At 40.6% G+C, this 13,817-nt stretch overlaps 1 protein-coding gene across 9 annotated transcripts in view; it reads right to left on the reverse strand.

Moving 5' to 3' along the window:
• The window catches only part of Emsy (EMSY transcriptional repressor, BRCA2 interacting), a 71,738-nt gene that overhangs the window by 6,572 nt on the left and 51,349 nt on the right, over positions 1-13,817 (reverse strand). For 6 of the 9 annotated variants that reach the window (XM_038313832.1, XM_038313837.1, XM_038313831.1 and 3 more), the window contains 3 exons: positions 6,317-6,481; positions 4,442-4,597; positions 1,078-1,229 (listed from right to left, as the gene is read on the reverse strand). In XM_038313832.1, coding sequence (XP_038169760.1) covers positions 1,078-1,229; positions 4,442-4,597; positions 6,317-6,481 — 473 coding nt within the window. The remainder of the gene's footprint in view (positions 1-1,077; positions 1,230-4,441; positions 4,598-6,316; positions 6,482-13,817) is intronic. The other 3 variants (XM_038313834.1, XM_038313833.1, XM_038313835.1) reach the window with 3 other exon arrangements.

Below are 13,817 nucleotides of genomic sequence, written 5' to 3' on the forward strand. Positions count from 1 at the left end.
TGACCGCCCAGGTGCTCCAGCTATCTAGCACTGAGGGCAACTGTTAGAGCCAGGCTCTCTGGCCTGTCCGTATATAAGAAAGATCAATGTCAGGACCTACCAGTGAAGGACAGACTAAGAGCTCCCACCCAGTGAAATCTTGAGACGGGTGGCTTTCCTTCGGGACACAACAAAATCCACCTTATCCTAGCTTTCCTGCTGCCTTGTCGTATAGTACACCATTACTCTAACTTCAGAAGTGGAACGTGCCCTTGGATCAGACTTGATACAGACAGTTGTGGTTCAGCGCCTCTTCACGGTCTTTCGGGTTTAACTGCTGGCAGCCAAGTGACTAAGGGGAGTCACAGTTGAATCTGATACCCACAATGAAGCTATGCAGCAGAAATGTCACTATAGGTTTAAATCATGGTTCTGCCACCTGGAGCAAGTTACACGATTTTGGCTAATAAGAGGTACAATATACCTACCTTTCAGAATCATAGTGAGGTGTACTTATAGCTCAAAACATGTCGTCACACAAAAATCAACTTAACAGCATAGCTTTCTTTTTCCTCACTAGCCTGAATACCAGGTTCCTATCTGATATCAATTCATTTCCTTCCTGTTGAATCTTCTTTTACTGGTCACATATAATTAAAGGAGTAAAATATTTCTTTCCCTTCTTTGTTCATAATGGCCTCATGAGGATTCATTATAAAGTATAAAATAAAAGCAAAAACAAACTTAGCAAACAGCTGAACAAGTCAAATGCTACTTCGTTTTGAAAAATCTTACTTATACCATTAGTAAATCCGTCTGCAATAGTAAGAGACACAGAGACAGTGACCAACTCTAAAATTAGGAGACTCACCCAGACAGCCCAACCCTTCTGAAATGCCAAGAGTCTCTGCAACGTTAAAAACAAAAAAATACTGCTTTCTAATTATTTCCTGGTGTCCAGACCCCCAATTCAGATTATTCATTCCTCACAGATGGATGAGTTACACATACATTCTACAATTCAGATAAAAAATAAATGAACCTTACTTCAGGAATAAAGAGGTTACAGAACATAAGAAGAAAAAGCATAGATACAACCTGTTGCATAATGTGGGTGATTGCTCCCGGGGAAGACGCTGGGACAGACTTGACCACAACTGACGTCTGTGTTGCAGTCTGTGACTGAGCCACATGTTGCAGCAGGGTCCGTGGCGGCTGGGAAGGCTGTGGAGGCTGGGAGCGATGGCTGACTGAAAACAGAGGAGGTGGGTGATGTTTCCTCAGAAGTCACCACAGCAACGGTAAGCAATGACCTCATTTTAAACACACGCGTGAACTTGTATCTAGGAACTCTGTAAACCCTAAGAGCTTCCTATGAAATCACTTCCTCATCTGCAAAATGGGAATAGAGCCACTGTATGCCAAGGGCATGTGCAGAGAGGCACCGTGAGAACTGGCCTTTGAAGTGGCACCCTCTTGTGAACGTGGGTTTTCTCTAGTGACTTTAGCCCACTGAGGTCCCAGGGAAACAAAGCCCCAGACACAGCGTGAAGGGAAGCAGGAAACGAGTGCAACCCCAACACTCACACTGCTCCTCTACGCAGAGACAGCGCTTCACAGCCTTACAGGTCCTGAGAATGTGGCAGGACAAAACGACGCTGCACAGGATCCCTCTCACTCTGCCCCAACCACTCCTGTGGATCTGGAGCCTCTGGTTTTCTATTAAAGCACCAAAACTCGGAGCCTGGCTCTGTTTGCCTGTGTTTCAGTGGAATAATAAAAATTTGCTTTTTTTCTTACAAAAGGCAAATGAAAAAAATGGGTTGAAATTGGTCCTTAAACAAAGGATCAACAGGAAAAAAGGTTGCTCTGCCTGCCACCTCAGTTTTAGCCCAAACAGACGAGCAAGAGGGAAGCTGCAGGGGTCAACCCCACTTCCTCCTTTCCCACCACAGGGCTCATTCAAACTACTCATCTTTATAGGTGTCATCATTTACAAAGAAGAAATTGTCAGCAATTTCTTCTTTTTTAAAATTTATTTATTTTTATTTATGTGCACTGGTGTTTTGCCATGAGTGTTGGGTCTCCTGGAACCAGTTTCACACAGGTATAAGTGGCATGTGGTGCTGGGAATTGAACTTAGGTCCTCTGGAAGAACAGTCAAGTGTTCTTAACTGCTGAGCCATCTCTCCAGCCCCATATCGGTCTCAACTTCAAGTTTTAAGAGTATAGACACTTGCCACATCCAAACCCATAGAACACTCAAATGCCTTTAGCTACTGGGAAGGAAACCCTTGAATCAAGAACAGGAAAAAAAAACAAATCTGTAAATGAGCTAAGAGTTTTGAGAGTATGAAAACTCCTCCAATAACCCATAACTGTAAAGTTATGTAGCTTATCTTCAATTTCAAGTAGCACTGCTCCATGCTTAGAAAGAGCTGAGTGCCCACCCAGGAGTGAGCTGCACCTAAGATCAAAGCGTGTGTGTGGTGGTCTAAGGACTAGAGTCCAGCTACGACTGGTCACAAGCTCTTCTGTCTACACTCACAAAGGCAGCTGATGCGCCATGAGGTCCAGACAGCATCCCCTGGACTCCTTTACTCTGCAGTGGACGGCCTCACTGCATTTCACAGTAGCTTCTATGTGCATTTTAGATAGTCTCAGCTAAACTGAAAATAAAGACCCAGGATTTACATTTAAAACACTACTGAAATCATTTACAATAAGACTAAATAGGAAAAAAAATAAATTATAACATTAAACTCAAGCAAGCAAATCAATGAAAATTTTAAGTGAAAGCAATATAAAAAATGAATGACATCTGAAACATAACAATAAATTTCTGATGAAAATGTTTAATTATATAGACCATTTTGATACCCATACTAGCTTTCATAATTATTACAGTAAGCTATTTTTAAAAGATTTATTCATTCATTAATTTATTTATTTTGGAGTGTGTGTGTGTGTGTGTGTGTGTGTGTGCGCGCGCGCGTGCACGCACATATATCTGGGTGCCTACAGGGCTTAAAGGAAGGTGTTTGATACCGTGGATCTTAAGTTATTACAGGGGACTGTGAACCACTGAGTATGGGTACTGGGAACCAAACTCAGGACCTCTGGAAAAGCAGTATCCATACTTAACCACTGAGCCATCTCTCCAGTCCCAGTAGTAAGGCCTTTTAAATTAAAGAAACAAATTGGATTTAACAAAAGACCAAAAAATACTATGTAAAAATAATTCTCCTTTAAATTTCTATAAATATCTTCATACCAGATGCTCATGTGTAGGTCACTGAAGTTCAGTGACCCCAACACTAGCACTAACTGCAGAACAGAAGAGGGCACAGAGCACAGCTGCCCAACGCCGCTGTATGAGTAAGAGGTGGGGACAATGGATGGAGGCCTTGGAAGGGCCTTCACGGGACAGATGGCGCGACCTCTGCTGCCCAGAGAAGCCCACTCACAGTTGTCCATTTCTTTAGACAAGTCTTTTTTTTTTCTTCAGCAAAGAGTTCGTTTTCCCTCTACTTTGCAAAATAACATTTCTTTCCCTTCGCTAAGTGGAGCTCACCAGAGCAGAGCAGAGCAGAGCGCATCCATTTAAGTAGTTCCCCATAATTAATCATCGTCTACCGTTCATTATGCTACAAGTGGATGCACACCACTTACCTAGAAGGGGAAAAGCAATCTCTGACCCCTCATCAGTGCGTTCTGAAAAGGCTAAGTAAGGGAAGAAATCATAGGTCTTTTATCTATTCACTACGTGTTTGTCTAGGCTCCTGGAGGCGCTAACATTCAGTTCTCCAGCACACTGGCCTCTGCACCAATGGCTTTCTGCTAAGTATCTGTGAAGTTGATAGTTTTCTATTTTCATTACTGGATTTCTTTTCTGGGTAGTTTCACCCATCAGTCTCAGTACCTGCTCAATAATGCTAAAAAACTCCCTTTTCCCTATGGCCTCTGGAATCTTCAGATACCAGAAACTTTACCTTCTCCCTTAACCACTGCTTAGAAAAACCGCTAGTGTGTCTGCTCTCTTCAAGCCTGAGTTACTCACATCATGAGCTCCATTAGTTCTCAAGCTAAGTGTTCAAAACGGAAAGCAATTTTCCAGGTGTGACCTCACCTGGATGCAAGACAAAGAATTTCACTTCTCCATAGGTACCATCCCCAAAATCTCATTAGTACTCGGTTGCTGGACCATAGGTAAATATCTAATCTCCTTCCCGTGTGTGTGTGTGTGTGTGTGTGTGTGTGTGTGTGTGTGTTTGTGGGGTGGGGAAAGAGAGAGAGAATGATTGAGATGAAAAGGTCAGGGACCCCACAGATGATGCTGATCTGCTCTGAAAACAAACAGGAGAAGAGCTAAAATACAAAGGTATGTCCTCCCCCACATGAGCACCCATGATATCCACAAAGGCAGCACTACCTTAATACTATGTTGCAAGAGGACACCTACCAGTGGTGATGTATTCAGCAACTAGTTCTGACTCTACCACAGCAATGGATGGACTCTCAGGAGAATGTCTCTTTTCCTGGGTCATCTGAATAGGTACTGCCATTTGACTCAAGTCAATAGTGGGTTGTCTTGGTTTAGATTCCAATTTTTCCTTTACTGCATAAAAAAGTCGGGGAAAAGTTAACTTTTATTATAAACAAACACTAAAACCAGAGTTGTCTATGGGAATAATGAACCAGACCTCTGGGGAGCCACAATGCAGTGACTAGAAAGAGAATGAACTGAAAATTGCAGACTGCTCAGTGTGGTTGGGTAGCCTACAGCCTGCATAACCACGCCCAGCAGCCTGCAACACTTCCTAGTCCCCTGTTACTCCAGACAGCCAGTTGTTTCTTTACATGCTCCTCCAGGATGTTATTTCCTTTGTATCCTCAGTACACAACAGCACCATCTGCTCCAGGGCGTGTCCCAGAATAGCACTTCCCATTGACTGATTACTTCATCTGACCTACTAAAAATCCAAGGGCCAGGAATGGCACCCAGAGGTCAGGTGCTTGTCCAGCACACACATGGTCTTGAGTTTGATCCCCAGCACAAGGGGGAAATTCATATAGCCTTTACTGAGGGAGGACTGCAGAGTTCAGTGTTGACCTGGGCAATATCCAGGCCAGCTTGAGCTATAGAGTGAGACTGTGTGTGTGTGTGTGTGTGTGTGATTTAAGGTATGGCCAAAAAACTGTTATAAGTCTTTAACGACTTCTAAAGAATAAAATAAAGTTTTTCACTGTTAGGATAAAAATAGGTTCTCTGCTTATGTGTCTAAAATGTCTGATAAAACAGCCTCTAATTAATACAGATAGTGCATATGTATAGATGTATTTAATTTATACATATAGTAGTATATGTATAGATATATTTTTAACTTCTTACCACTTCTTCAACAAAATCTCTTTACTCAACATTCCTATCTATATAAATCATTGATGGAAATGGTTGAATTTGTCAAAGACAAGCAGCTAAAAAATGTACCCAAGGCTAAAAAATAATATTACTAGAAGGAATCATCTATAATTTATATCAAATATAAGTATACAGTTTAGCATAGAATTTACAATACACAGTTTTCAGTAACTAAGTCCACTAAAAGACAGCTCCCACCAAGAGCAGAATCAAACAAAAGAGAACAATCATTTTAAACAAAGAAGTCAAACCCTGCTGTGATCCTGGCCCTGGCCAGGATCCTGCCACTGAACAAGTAGGTAGCCAGTAGGTAACCTTTCTCAATCTCAGCTAGCTTCTCCAAAACATGAAAGGGTTAGATGAGATCATCAATACAACCCTCAAAATATTCACATAAATGTCCTATTATAGCAGAAAACTCAGTATAACTTTCATAGGGATGTCCTAGAAGATATCAAAGATATTTAGTAACTACAAACACCGACAGGCTCTTACTACACACAGACACTCTAGTGGATAACCTACACAAGAAGTAAATAAATCATCAATCTGAAAATAAGGTGAGAACATGAGAATGTTTACAATCAAGTCTAATAGCATTTTATGCTGCAAAATTGCTCCGGCAGCATCAATGAGGACAGTAGGACCCTTCGATCTGTGTCCCGCTTGTGCTTACAAGGAACAAGCCCATCCTCCTGCTGGCAAGAGGGCTGTCCATTTGAAACAGAAGTCAGCCCTGTCTGTCTGTCTTCTAATGACAACTCTCCATCTATACATCGTACTCCGACGTGTATCTTAAGGAACAGTGATTACAAACAAGTCCAGAAGGGGAGAAACTATGCAACAGTGGTGTATTCCAGCACAACCCGTCTCTAGAAAAAACATGCTTCATCAGCTGAGCATGTGAGTTCATACCTGTTGTCTGTTGGAGTTCTAACAGAGCTTTGATTGTTGAAGTAGCTGATTGTGATTCACTGGATACATCCTGATATATTATGGTGGGGCTAGTCTCCATTGCAATCTCATGTTCTGACCAATCCTGACGCCGGGAAGCAATTACATGAACTACAGGCTGGGAATCTGTTTTATATTAGTTAAAAAAAAACAAACCCTATAAACAAAGTTTCTCTTAAAATAAAGCAATTTTTTATTTTCGTATTTAATGTAAACGTCACACTTGACTTCTCTAGGAAGATTGCAGCTATCAGAAGGCACGCTATCTCTCACTTCTGAGCTCACTTACTCACTCACTCACTCACTCAGTTTACCTAAATATCAGGATCCACATTTAAAGGTTCAAGAAACCCACAGAATAATCCAAGAATGCTCAAAAAAGCACACAGTCTATTTGAGGAGACAAACATGTAAAAAGACAGTACAATTCAATATGCTAATTGCTGCCTACACAGGTGTGCATCTATATAGGTGAATGCTTGTTTGCGTTTACTAAAAGCAAAATGTTCTAGGAGACTAGATTTTCCCAGTGTACATGAAAAGGTTCCTATATACAGCCTGAGTACTTGGGACAGTAAGGAAAGAGAGACAGTCTAGAAAGATCATAAAGTAACACAAGTCTAACAGAGGTCAAAGCCAGGTAAAAGCTTCAACCCTGTCAGTTACTAGCAAGATGATTCTTCGGGTCTTAGCTCTACTGCTGAATAAGAACGAGACTGGTGGGTATGGCACACTGATAGTCTGTGATGCTGATGACATTCTGAGGAACACCTTAGGCAATGGTGTCACTGTGAGAACACTTCCACACTTGGAAGAAAGAGCTTGCTACATGTCAGCTACACAGCACACCCTAAAACTGTCATCATATATTTACAGTCCACTGCAGAGCAAAACATTATTATAAGGTGTATGGTGATATATAAGTAATCTTAATAAATTAAAAAGGGCAGTATAACGTGGTTGTTGGGAGGTGACTGACAACTCAATTCTATTTAAGTTGGTTTGAAAATCAATTCCAGCACTAGACGATCTTTATGTCCAAGCTGTGGAGGCACACACATAAATACAAAATATGCATCAGATTAAGCAACAAATACTTAAGCACTCTCTATAAACCAAATAAGTCAGAGCATGGAGAGAACACAAAGATAAGATCCCTAGGCCCAGATCTGGACATGGCAATGGGGGAAGCAGAAATGGAGAGATAGCTTCACATTCTGGGGTAAACATCAAATGATTCAAACAAGGAAAGAGATTGCTTCTCCTTATGCTGCTTAGTTAAAGCATCAGAAAGTCTTCTGGTGGCTCAAAAATACAAGAAAAACCATGGAGGTCCACCCTCTGAAAGTCAGGAGGATGCCCAAAAATACTGGAGCAAGAGAATAATTCTTATAATGAAACAATTTTCCTGAAGAAAATATACAAGAGGTTCAGAATGTGTAATCACCTTTAGACAGGTCAGGGGTGGTGGCACAGGCCTGGAAGCCAGAATATGGGCTTAAAAATTAGAACGATGAGCACAAGCCTAGTGTGGAACAATGTTTTTGTACACTGTGAAGTTGTGTTGCTCTTATTAATTTAATAAAGTGCTAAATGGCCAATAGCTAGGCAGGAAGAAGTATAGACATTAACTCTGGGTACAGGGAGAACTCTGGGAAAAAGAAGGGTGGAGTGGCCAGCCAGATGGAGAGGGAGCAAGGTACATACACAAGAGGGCAGGAAAATGCCCTGAGTCATGTGGCAGCATGTAAACTGATAAGTATGGGTTAAGTTGTAAGAACTAGTTAGTAACAAGTCTGAGCTATTGGCCCAGATTTTATAATTAATAAGTCTCTGTGTGGCTATTTGGGAGCTGAAAGGCAGAACAGAAAATTCAGCTACATATGGCACACAATGTGGGTCCACATACATCCACATAAAGCCTGAGAGAGTTTGAAACAGAGTAAAATGTGGCTTTCTGATGACCACACACTCTGGAGTAGGCTCAGTGCTACCACCAAGCAGAGGCATGGCTCTTTGCAGAGGCCCAAGAACTTGCGTGGGGTTTATGAGCAGCGGTCGGCACACTCCTCAACGGCCTGTGACTAGGTAGAGACACCTACAGCAGCGTGGACCCAGAAACTTCCCAAAGCTGGAGCGAGAAACATGCTCCTGCCAGACCTCCACCATGCGGTCAGGTTCACCCGGTGGAGCCAGCAGCCAGCATGCCACTAGCTAAGCTGCACAGCAGTTTAGGGTATAGACAGTCACAGAAAAACTAGTTTAAAAATAATAAAAAAAAAAAAAACACTTAAAGATGAAAATTACAGGGAGTGAGCATCCTGTAAAGTAATAAACTTTCTGATGGCTGATGAATGAGTGACAGCTGCTGAGAGACACTGGGTTATGGATGCTGCTGGGTCAAACCAACCTATATGTTTTAAGAGTCTTGACTTCAAAATGCAAGAAGAGGTTATAGTTTTGTCCCCACTGAAAACAAAAGGTTGAGGATTCATTCAGGGTTGAAGAAGATCAGGTTCGAGCAAGGAAGATCCCCTGGAAATCCTGGCTACAGACATAAAAAATAAACCTAAAAAAACTACAGGACAGGTGATGTATATTTTATCTGCTCAAATATAAAACAAAAAATCATCTTTGGCTGACTTGTGTACAACGCACAGTCTATACTTGTGTTAATGCAGATATATATGTTACCTTTGAAAGTTTATGTATTTTCAGAGCAAGGAGACGAGACAGCAATAAAAACAAAGGCCCAGGTGATCCAACACCTCAGAGTTCCTCAGTTGCAGTTTCTACTTCCAGAACGCTTTAAGGCTGCTGGCTGAGATGGTCCAGCCTCAGACTCCAGCCAGGACTTGACCATTATCCTGATTTCTCAGTGTCCCCCAAAGATATTAGTGGCCCCAGACAACAGAAAGCAGTCTAGAGAAAATAACGTCCACATCCCCAAGAGATGGGTTATGGATGTTTGTCATCATTTGTGGAGGTTAGATAAGTTATCATTGGTCATGGTCAGAAAAAGACCTAAACAAAAGAGTTAGATACACAGACCTCATTCTAAAGGAAAAAGGGGGGATATAGTATAGAAATGATGGGTTTATTATTAAAGGCTTTATTAAACATTCTTTAATCCAAAAAGCAACTATTAACCTCAAAATATTTTACATTGGTATGGATTTTGGTTTATTGGTACAAGTTTAAAGTTATTTTTGTTATACTATATGGATATACTCTACTCTTGTTTGGGGTATTGTGTTTATGCTGCTTATTTAAATTGCAATGTATAATTAAGAAATACATCTCTAATAATAAAACTTGTAGTCATATTAGGTATGTTTTCAAGGTTAAACAGATATTAGATAGATAGATAGATAGATAGATAGATAGATAGATAGATGGTCTTCAAATACTTCAAAGACATACAGATTATGGTATTAATGATGTTTAGTAACCTGAGGCTTTTCATGACAGTGAGACAAATCTGCTACTGACAGCACCAATCTACTTCAGAGAAGATAATGAGCATCGAAGAACCTCTACATGGAGTTTACTTTCTTTGTGGCAAACCTAGCCACTTGGGCAAGAAACTGCTCTTGCCTTGACTGCTGACTGTGTGCTGTCCAAATCAGACAAATAGAACACAAAAGAAAGTGACTGCTCAACTTTACCAAGACAAGGTAGGACAGGCCTTCAAATTTTCCTGCTTCTCAGAAAAGCCTGTCAGATATTCCAGACCTGTATATCAAAGATGGATGCCCCAACAATGCAGAAGAACTCTGGGTGACTGTTCAGGTAGTCAGATGCCCCTGCCATTAAGTAATATTATTTCCTTTTGGTGTCTTTGATGGAGTTAAAGACTAAATAGTTAAACTTAGAGTTTTCTTTAGTTATGATAAAAAGTAAATTAGGTATGAAACTTTAGATCCACAAAGACAAGATAGATAATACAGTATTTTTTCTAAATTTGCCAAAAACAAATGGACTGAATATTGTAACTCTAATTCTTGATAACTGTTTTTGTTGTATATAGTTTTACTATGTTAAAGTTAAAACCTTCCTTTTTATAATTAGACAAAAAGGGGTAAATGCTGTGGAACGATCTTTTGACACACTGTGAAGATATGTTGTTCCCATTGGTTTAATGAACAGCTAAATGGCTAATGGCTACGCAGGCAGAGGTCCAGGTGGGAGAGCCAGACAGAGAGCACTCTGGCTCCTTGAGAGTATGAAAGTCTAGTTCTAGACTAGGGCAGAGGTAAATGCCATGAGTTATGTGCCAACATGCAGACTGATAAATATGGGCTAATTTAAGTTGTATGAGCTAATTAGTAACAAGCCTAAGCTATCAGCGAAGCTTTCTTAGTTAATAAGAAGTCTCAGTGTGGTTCTTTGGGAGCTGGCAGGCAGGACAGAATAATATGCCTACAAGCCTATAATCTGAGCACCCAGGAGGAACATCAACTGGATGTCATATAATCTGAGCCATATAGTTTCAGACTAGTCCGGGTTTCTGTCTCAAAAACAAACAAATTCTCATTGATGATATAGGCAAAGAGAGTCTCTGCAACCCAACTCTGAGATACACTGAATATTGAAAATAGGGACAGTGTAAAAATATGGTGGAAAAGATAGAAAAAGTAACAAATTTCTGTACAGGAGTGCTAACCAAGTAACATCTCCTCAAATAAAACCATTCCAGAGGGACTGGGAGACTGTGCCATCTCTTTCTGTCTACATGGAGCAACCCCAACCATTACAATACAAAATGAGATGTGACCCTAGGAGAAAACTCTTCACAGTCTCCCCGTCTCGTGCTCTTTTGGCTTAGGCTCAACCTAGTGATGATTCGATCACAGGACACTTGAAGGCTGATCTGACTATTACTACTTGTTTCTGCAATGTGCACTCAGGTGTCCAGCCTTCCGACACTTTAACATGACAATATGGTTCTGGCATGCCTAGAACTAGACCTCCATACTTCTCAAGGATGGTGACCTGCTGCAGATTTTCCTTACATGTCATAACAATTATTTATTGAATGTCTTCTATATTAGGTACCAGAAATACACACTTTAGTGTTACATTCAAAGGCAAACCCAGGCATCTCTATGCCTTTGTCATAAACTGTCTATATCATACTTCCATAGTCTCAAGACCTCTCAGTCAGAAGGGACTTAAAGGTCAATGTTACCATCCATCCACCCTAGAGTCCCACAGGACCCACGGCTCTCTAACGGTTCCTTCATCTCCCTGTGGTTTCTATAATAGTACTATTGTCTCTCCTCTTATCCAGAGACCCAATCACTTCCTTCATCTATATCACAGACAGCAACATGACTACTCCCAACCAATCTATCCCCACCAATCCTTCCTCACAGAAAATGATTCCCAGATGTTTACCTCCCTAAGCCAGCTCTTCTAAGCTAAGCCCAAGTTGTCTGTATTCCTTCTATGTGACAATATAAACCTTCCCTCTGAAGTACTGCCCCAATGTTCTAGAGAACATCAATTCCACAAATTTTCTGCAAAAGAGGGTTCTGTTGTCAAAAACACTGGGAAACATTTTATATTATGTAATTATATATCCTAGTTTTCATCCTTAACAATATAAATTACCAAATAAATTAGCTAATGAAGTTCGGCAAAAAAAAAAGGCATTTTAAAAATTGTCTTCACTCTAAATCCCTAAGATGATGGATCTCCAGGGACTGAGTTCTGACATAAAACAATGTCTTTATGACACTTATTCTCACATCTGCCTCATGCCCAGCTCCTTTAGATGTCTACTCTGAATTCATCTCCCTGTTCTCTTCTGGTTTGCTTAATATAATCTTGCATTTAATCCACTTTAAAACCTTTTAGATGGACCACTGGTGGTGGTGCACACTTTTAATCCCAGCAATCGGGAGAGAGAGGCATGGAGATCTCTCAGGGTCAGCTTGGTCTACAAAGCAACTTCCAGGACAGCCAGGGGTACATAAAGAAACCCTGTCTTAAAAAACAAAAAGCAAACCCCCCAAAAAAAGAAAAAAGCCTTTAGAGATAAAACTGGATATAAATGAACAAACCAATACTTTTTCTAAAAATGTGGAAACCAATAATGATACCCTTTATAAATATAAGAAAGAAAAAAGCAGAATATTTAGGAATGGGAAAAAAGCACAGTAGCTTCAGAAAACAAAAATATATGGTCTGATTTCCAGTGAGTGACCTAAGCAAAAGTGTCTTTGATCTAAGAGTCTTGGTTAACTCACTGTCTGTTGGTATCCAAGCAACAGTCTAGAGCTCTTGCAAGGTTAGGAGAAACTGCAAAGGGGATACAATGGTTTGAAATGAGGGAATTAAAATGAGTTTATAAGCATGAAGCTTACTCATTCCCTGGTTATTATTATCCTTGAGGCAATAACAGAGAAGGAAATAATAATAAAAGTACAAAACAAAGTGATTAACATTTAAAAAAGTATCAGTAGCATAATGTAGTATGATGAACCCTGCCAGGGTGGCCAAGTCGCACATCAGGAAGATGTCCAAGGCGTCTACTCTACCTATGAAGAGACCGTTCAGGATTCAGCTATGGGGCTGAGATGTCTCCTGATGGGGGTGGATATACTAAGAAGGAACCTTAGGACTTTTGAAGCAAAAAAGAAAAAAATAGACTGATTCTTCCTTAGAATAGAACAAAGAATAATGAACCTTAAAGAATCATCTACAGATGTTAAAACTGTGGATAAGTGATTAACGAGGAGCCCTGTGGTTACAGTCTCAGAGTATCTCCTCCCGGAGAGGGATACACTAACTTCACAGTGGGGAAAACCAGGAGGCAGCGTCCTAACCAAACGGCTAGTCGGGGCCACACAGTGACAAGAGGAGGATGACGGTAACCGTGATGGCTGCATCAATACAGCTGTGCACAATGTGTGACCCTGGGCCGGACGTGACGAGGAGACAAAGCCATAGGAGCATCACTTATCAACTGGTAGTATGGCAACATGAATTATAAATTAGATAACAGTACTATTAATGACATTAGATTCCTTGACTTTGATAATGGTGATTTAGTAGCAGAAAGGATAGCCTATAACAAACAGACCTAAAAGTGTAATTTAGAGGTAAAAGGATTTGGTACCTATAACTACTCTCAACTGGCTGAAAAAAACTTCAAAGTTGTACACACATACAATGGACACAACAGGAAAGAAACGAGAGACAGAAGCAATAATGCAATGATGTGGAGACTGTTCACTGGGAGAGCGTATGTTTAGCCACATATAAGGCTATAGGTTTCATCCTCAGAACCAAAAAATAAAATACAAAACTGGAGATATAGCTCAGTGGTTAAGAACACTGGCTGCTCACAACTGTGTATAACTCTAGTCCCTGAAGAACGAATGCTCTATTCTGACCTCTTCCAGAACCAGGCAGGCACATCAGTACATAAACATACATGCAGGCAAAACATTCA

The sequence above is a fragment of the Arvicola amphibius genome, chromosome 12 (assembly GCF_903992535.2).
Source record: "Arvicola amphibius chromosome 12, mArvAmp1.2, whole genome shotgun sequence".
Taxonomy (NCBI): domain Eukaryota; kingdom Metazoa; phylum Chordata; class Mammalia; order Rodentia; family Cricetidae; genus Arvicola; species Arvicola amphibius.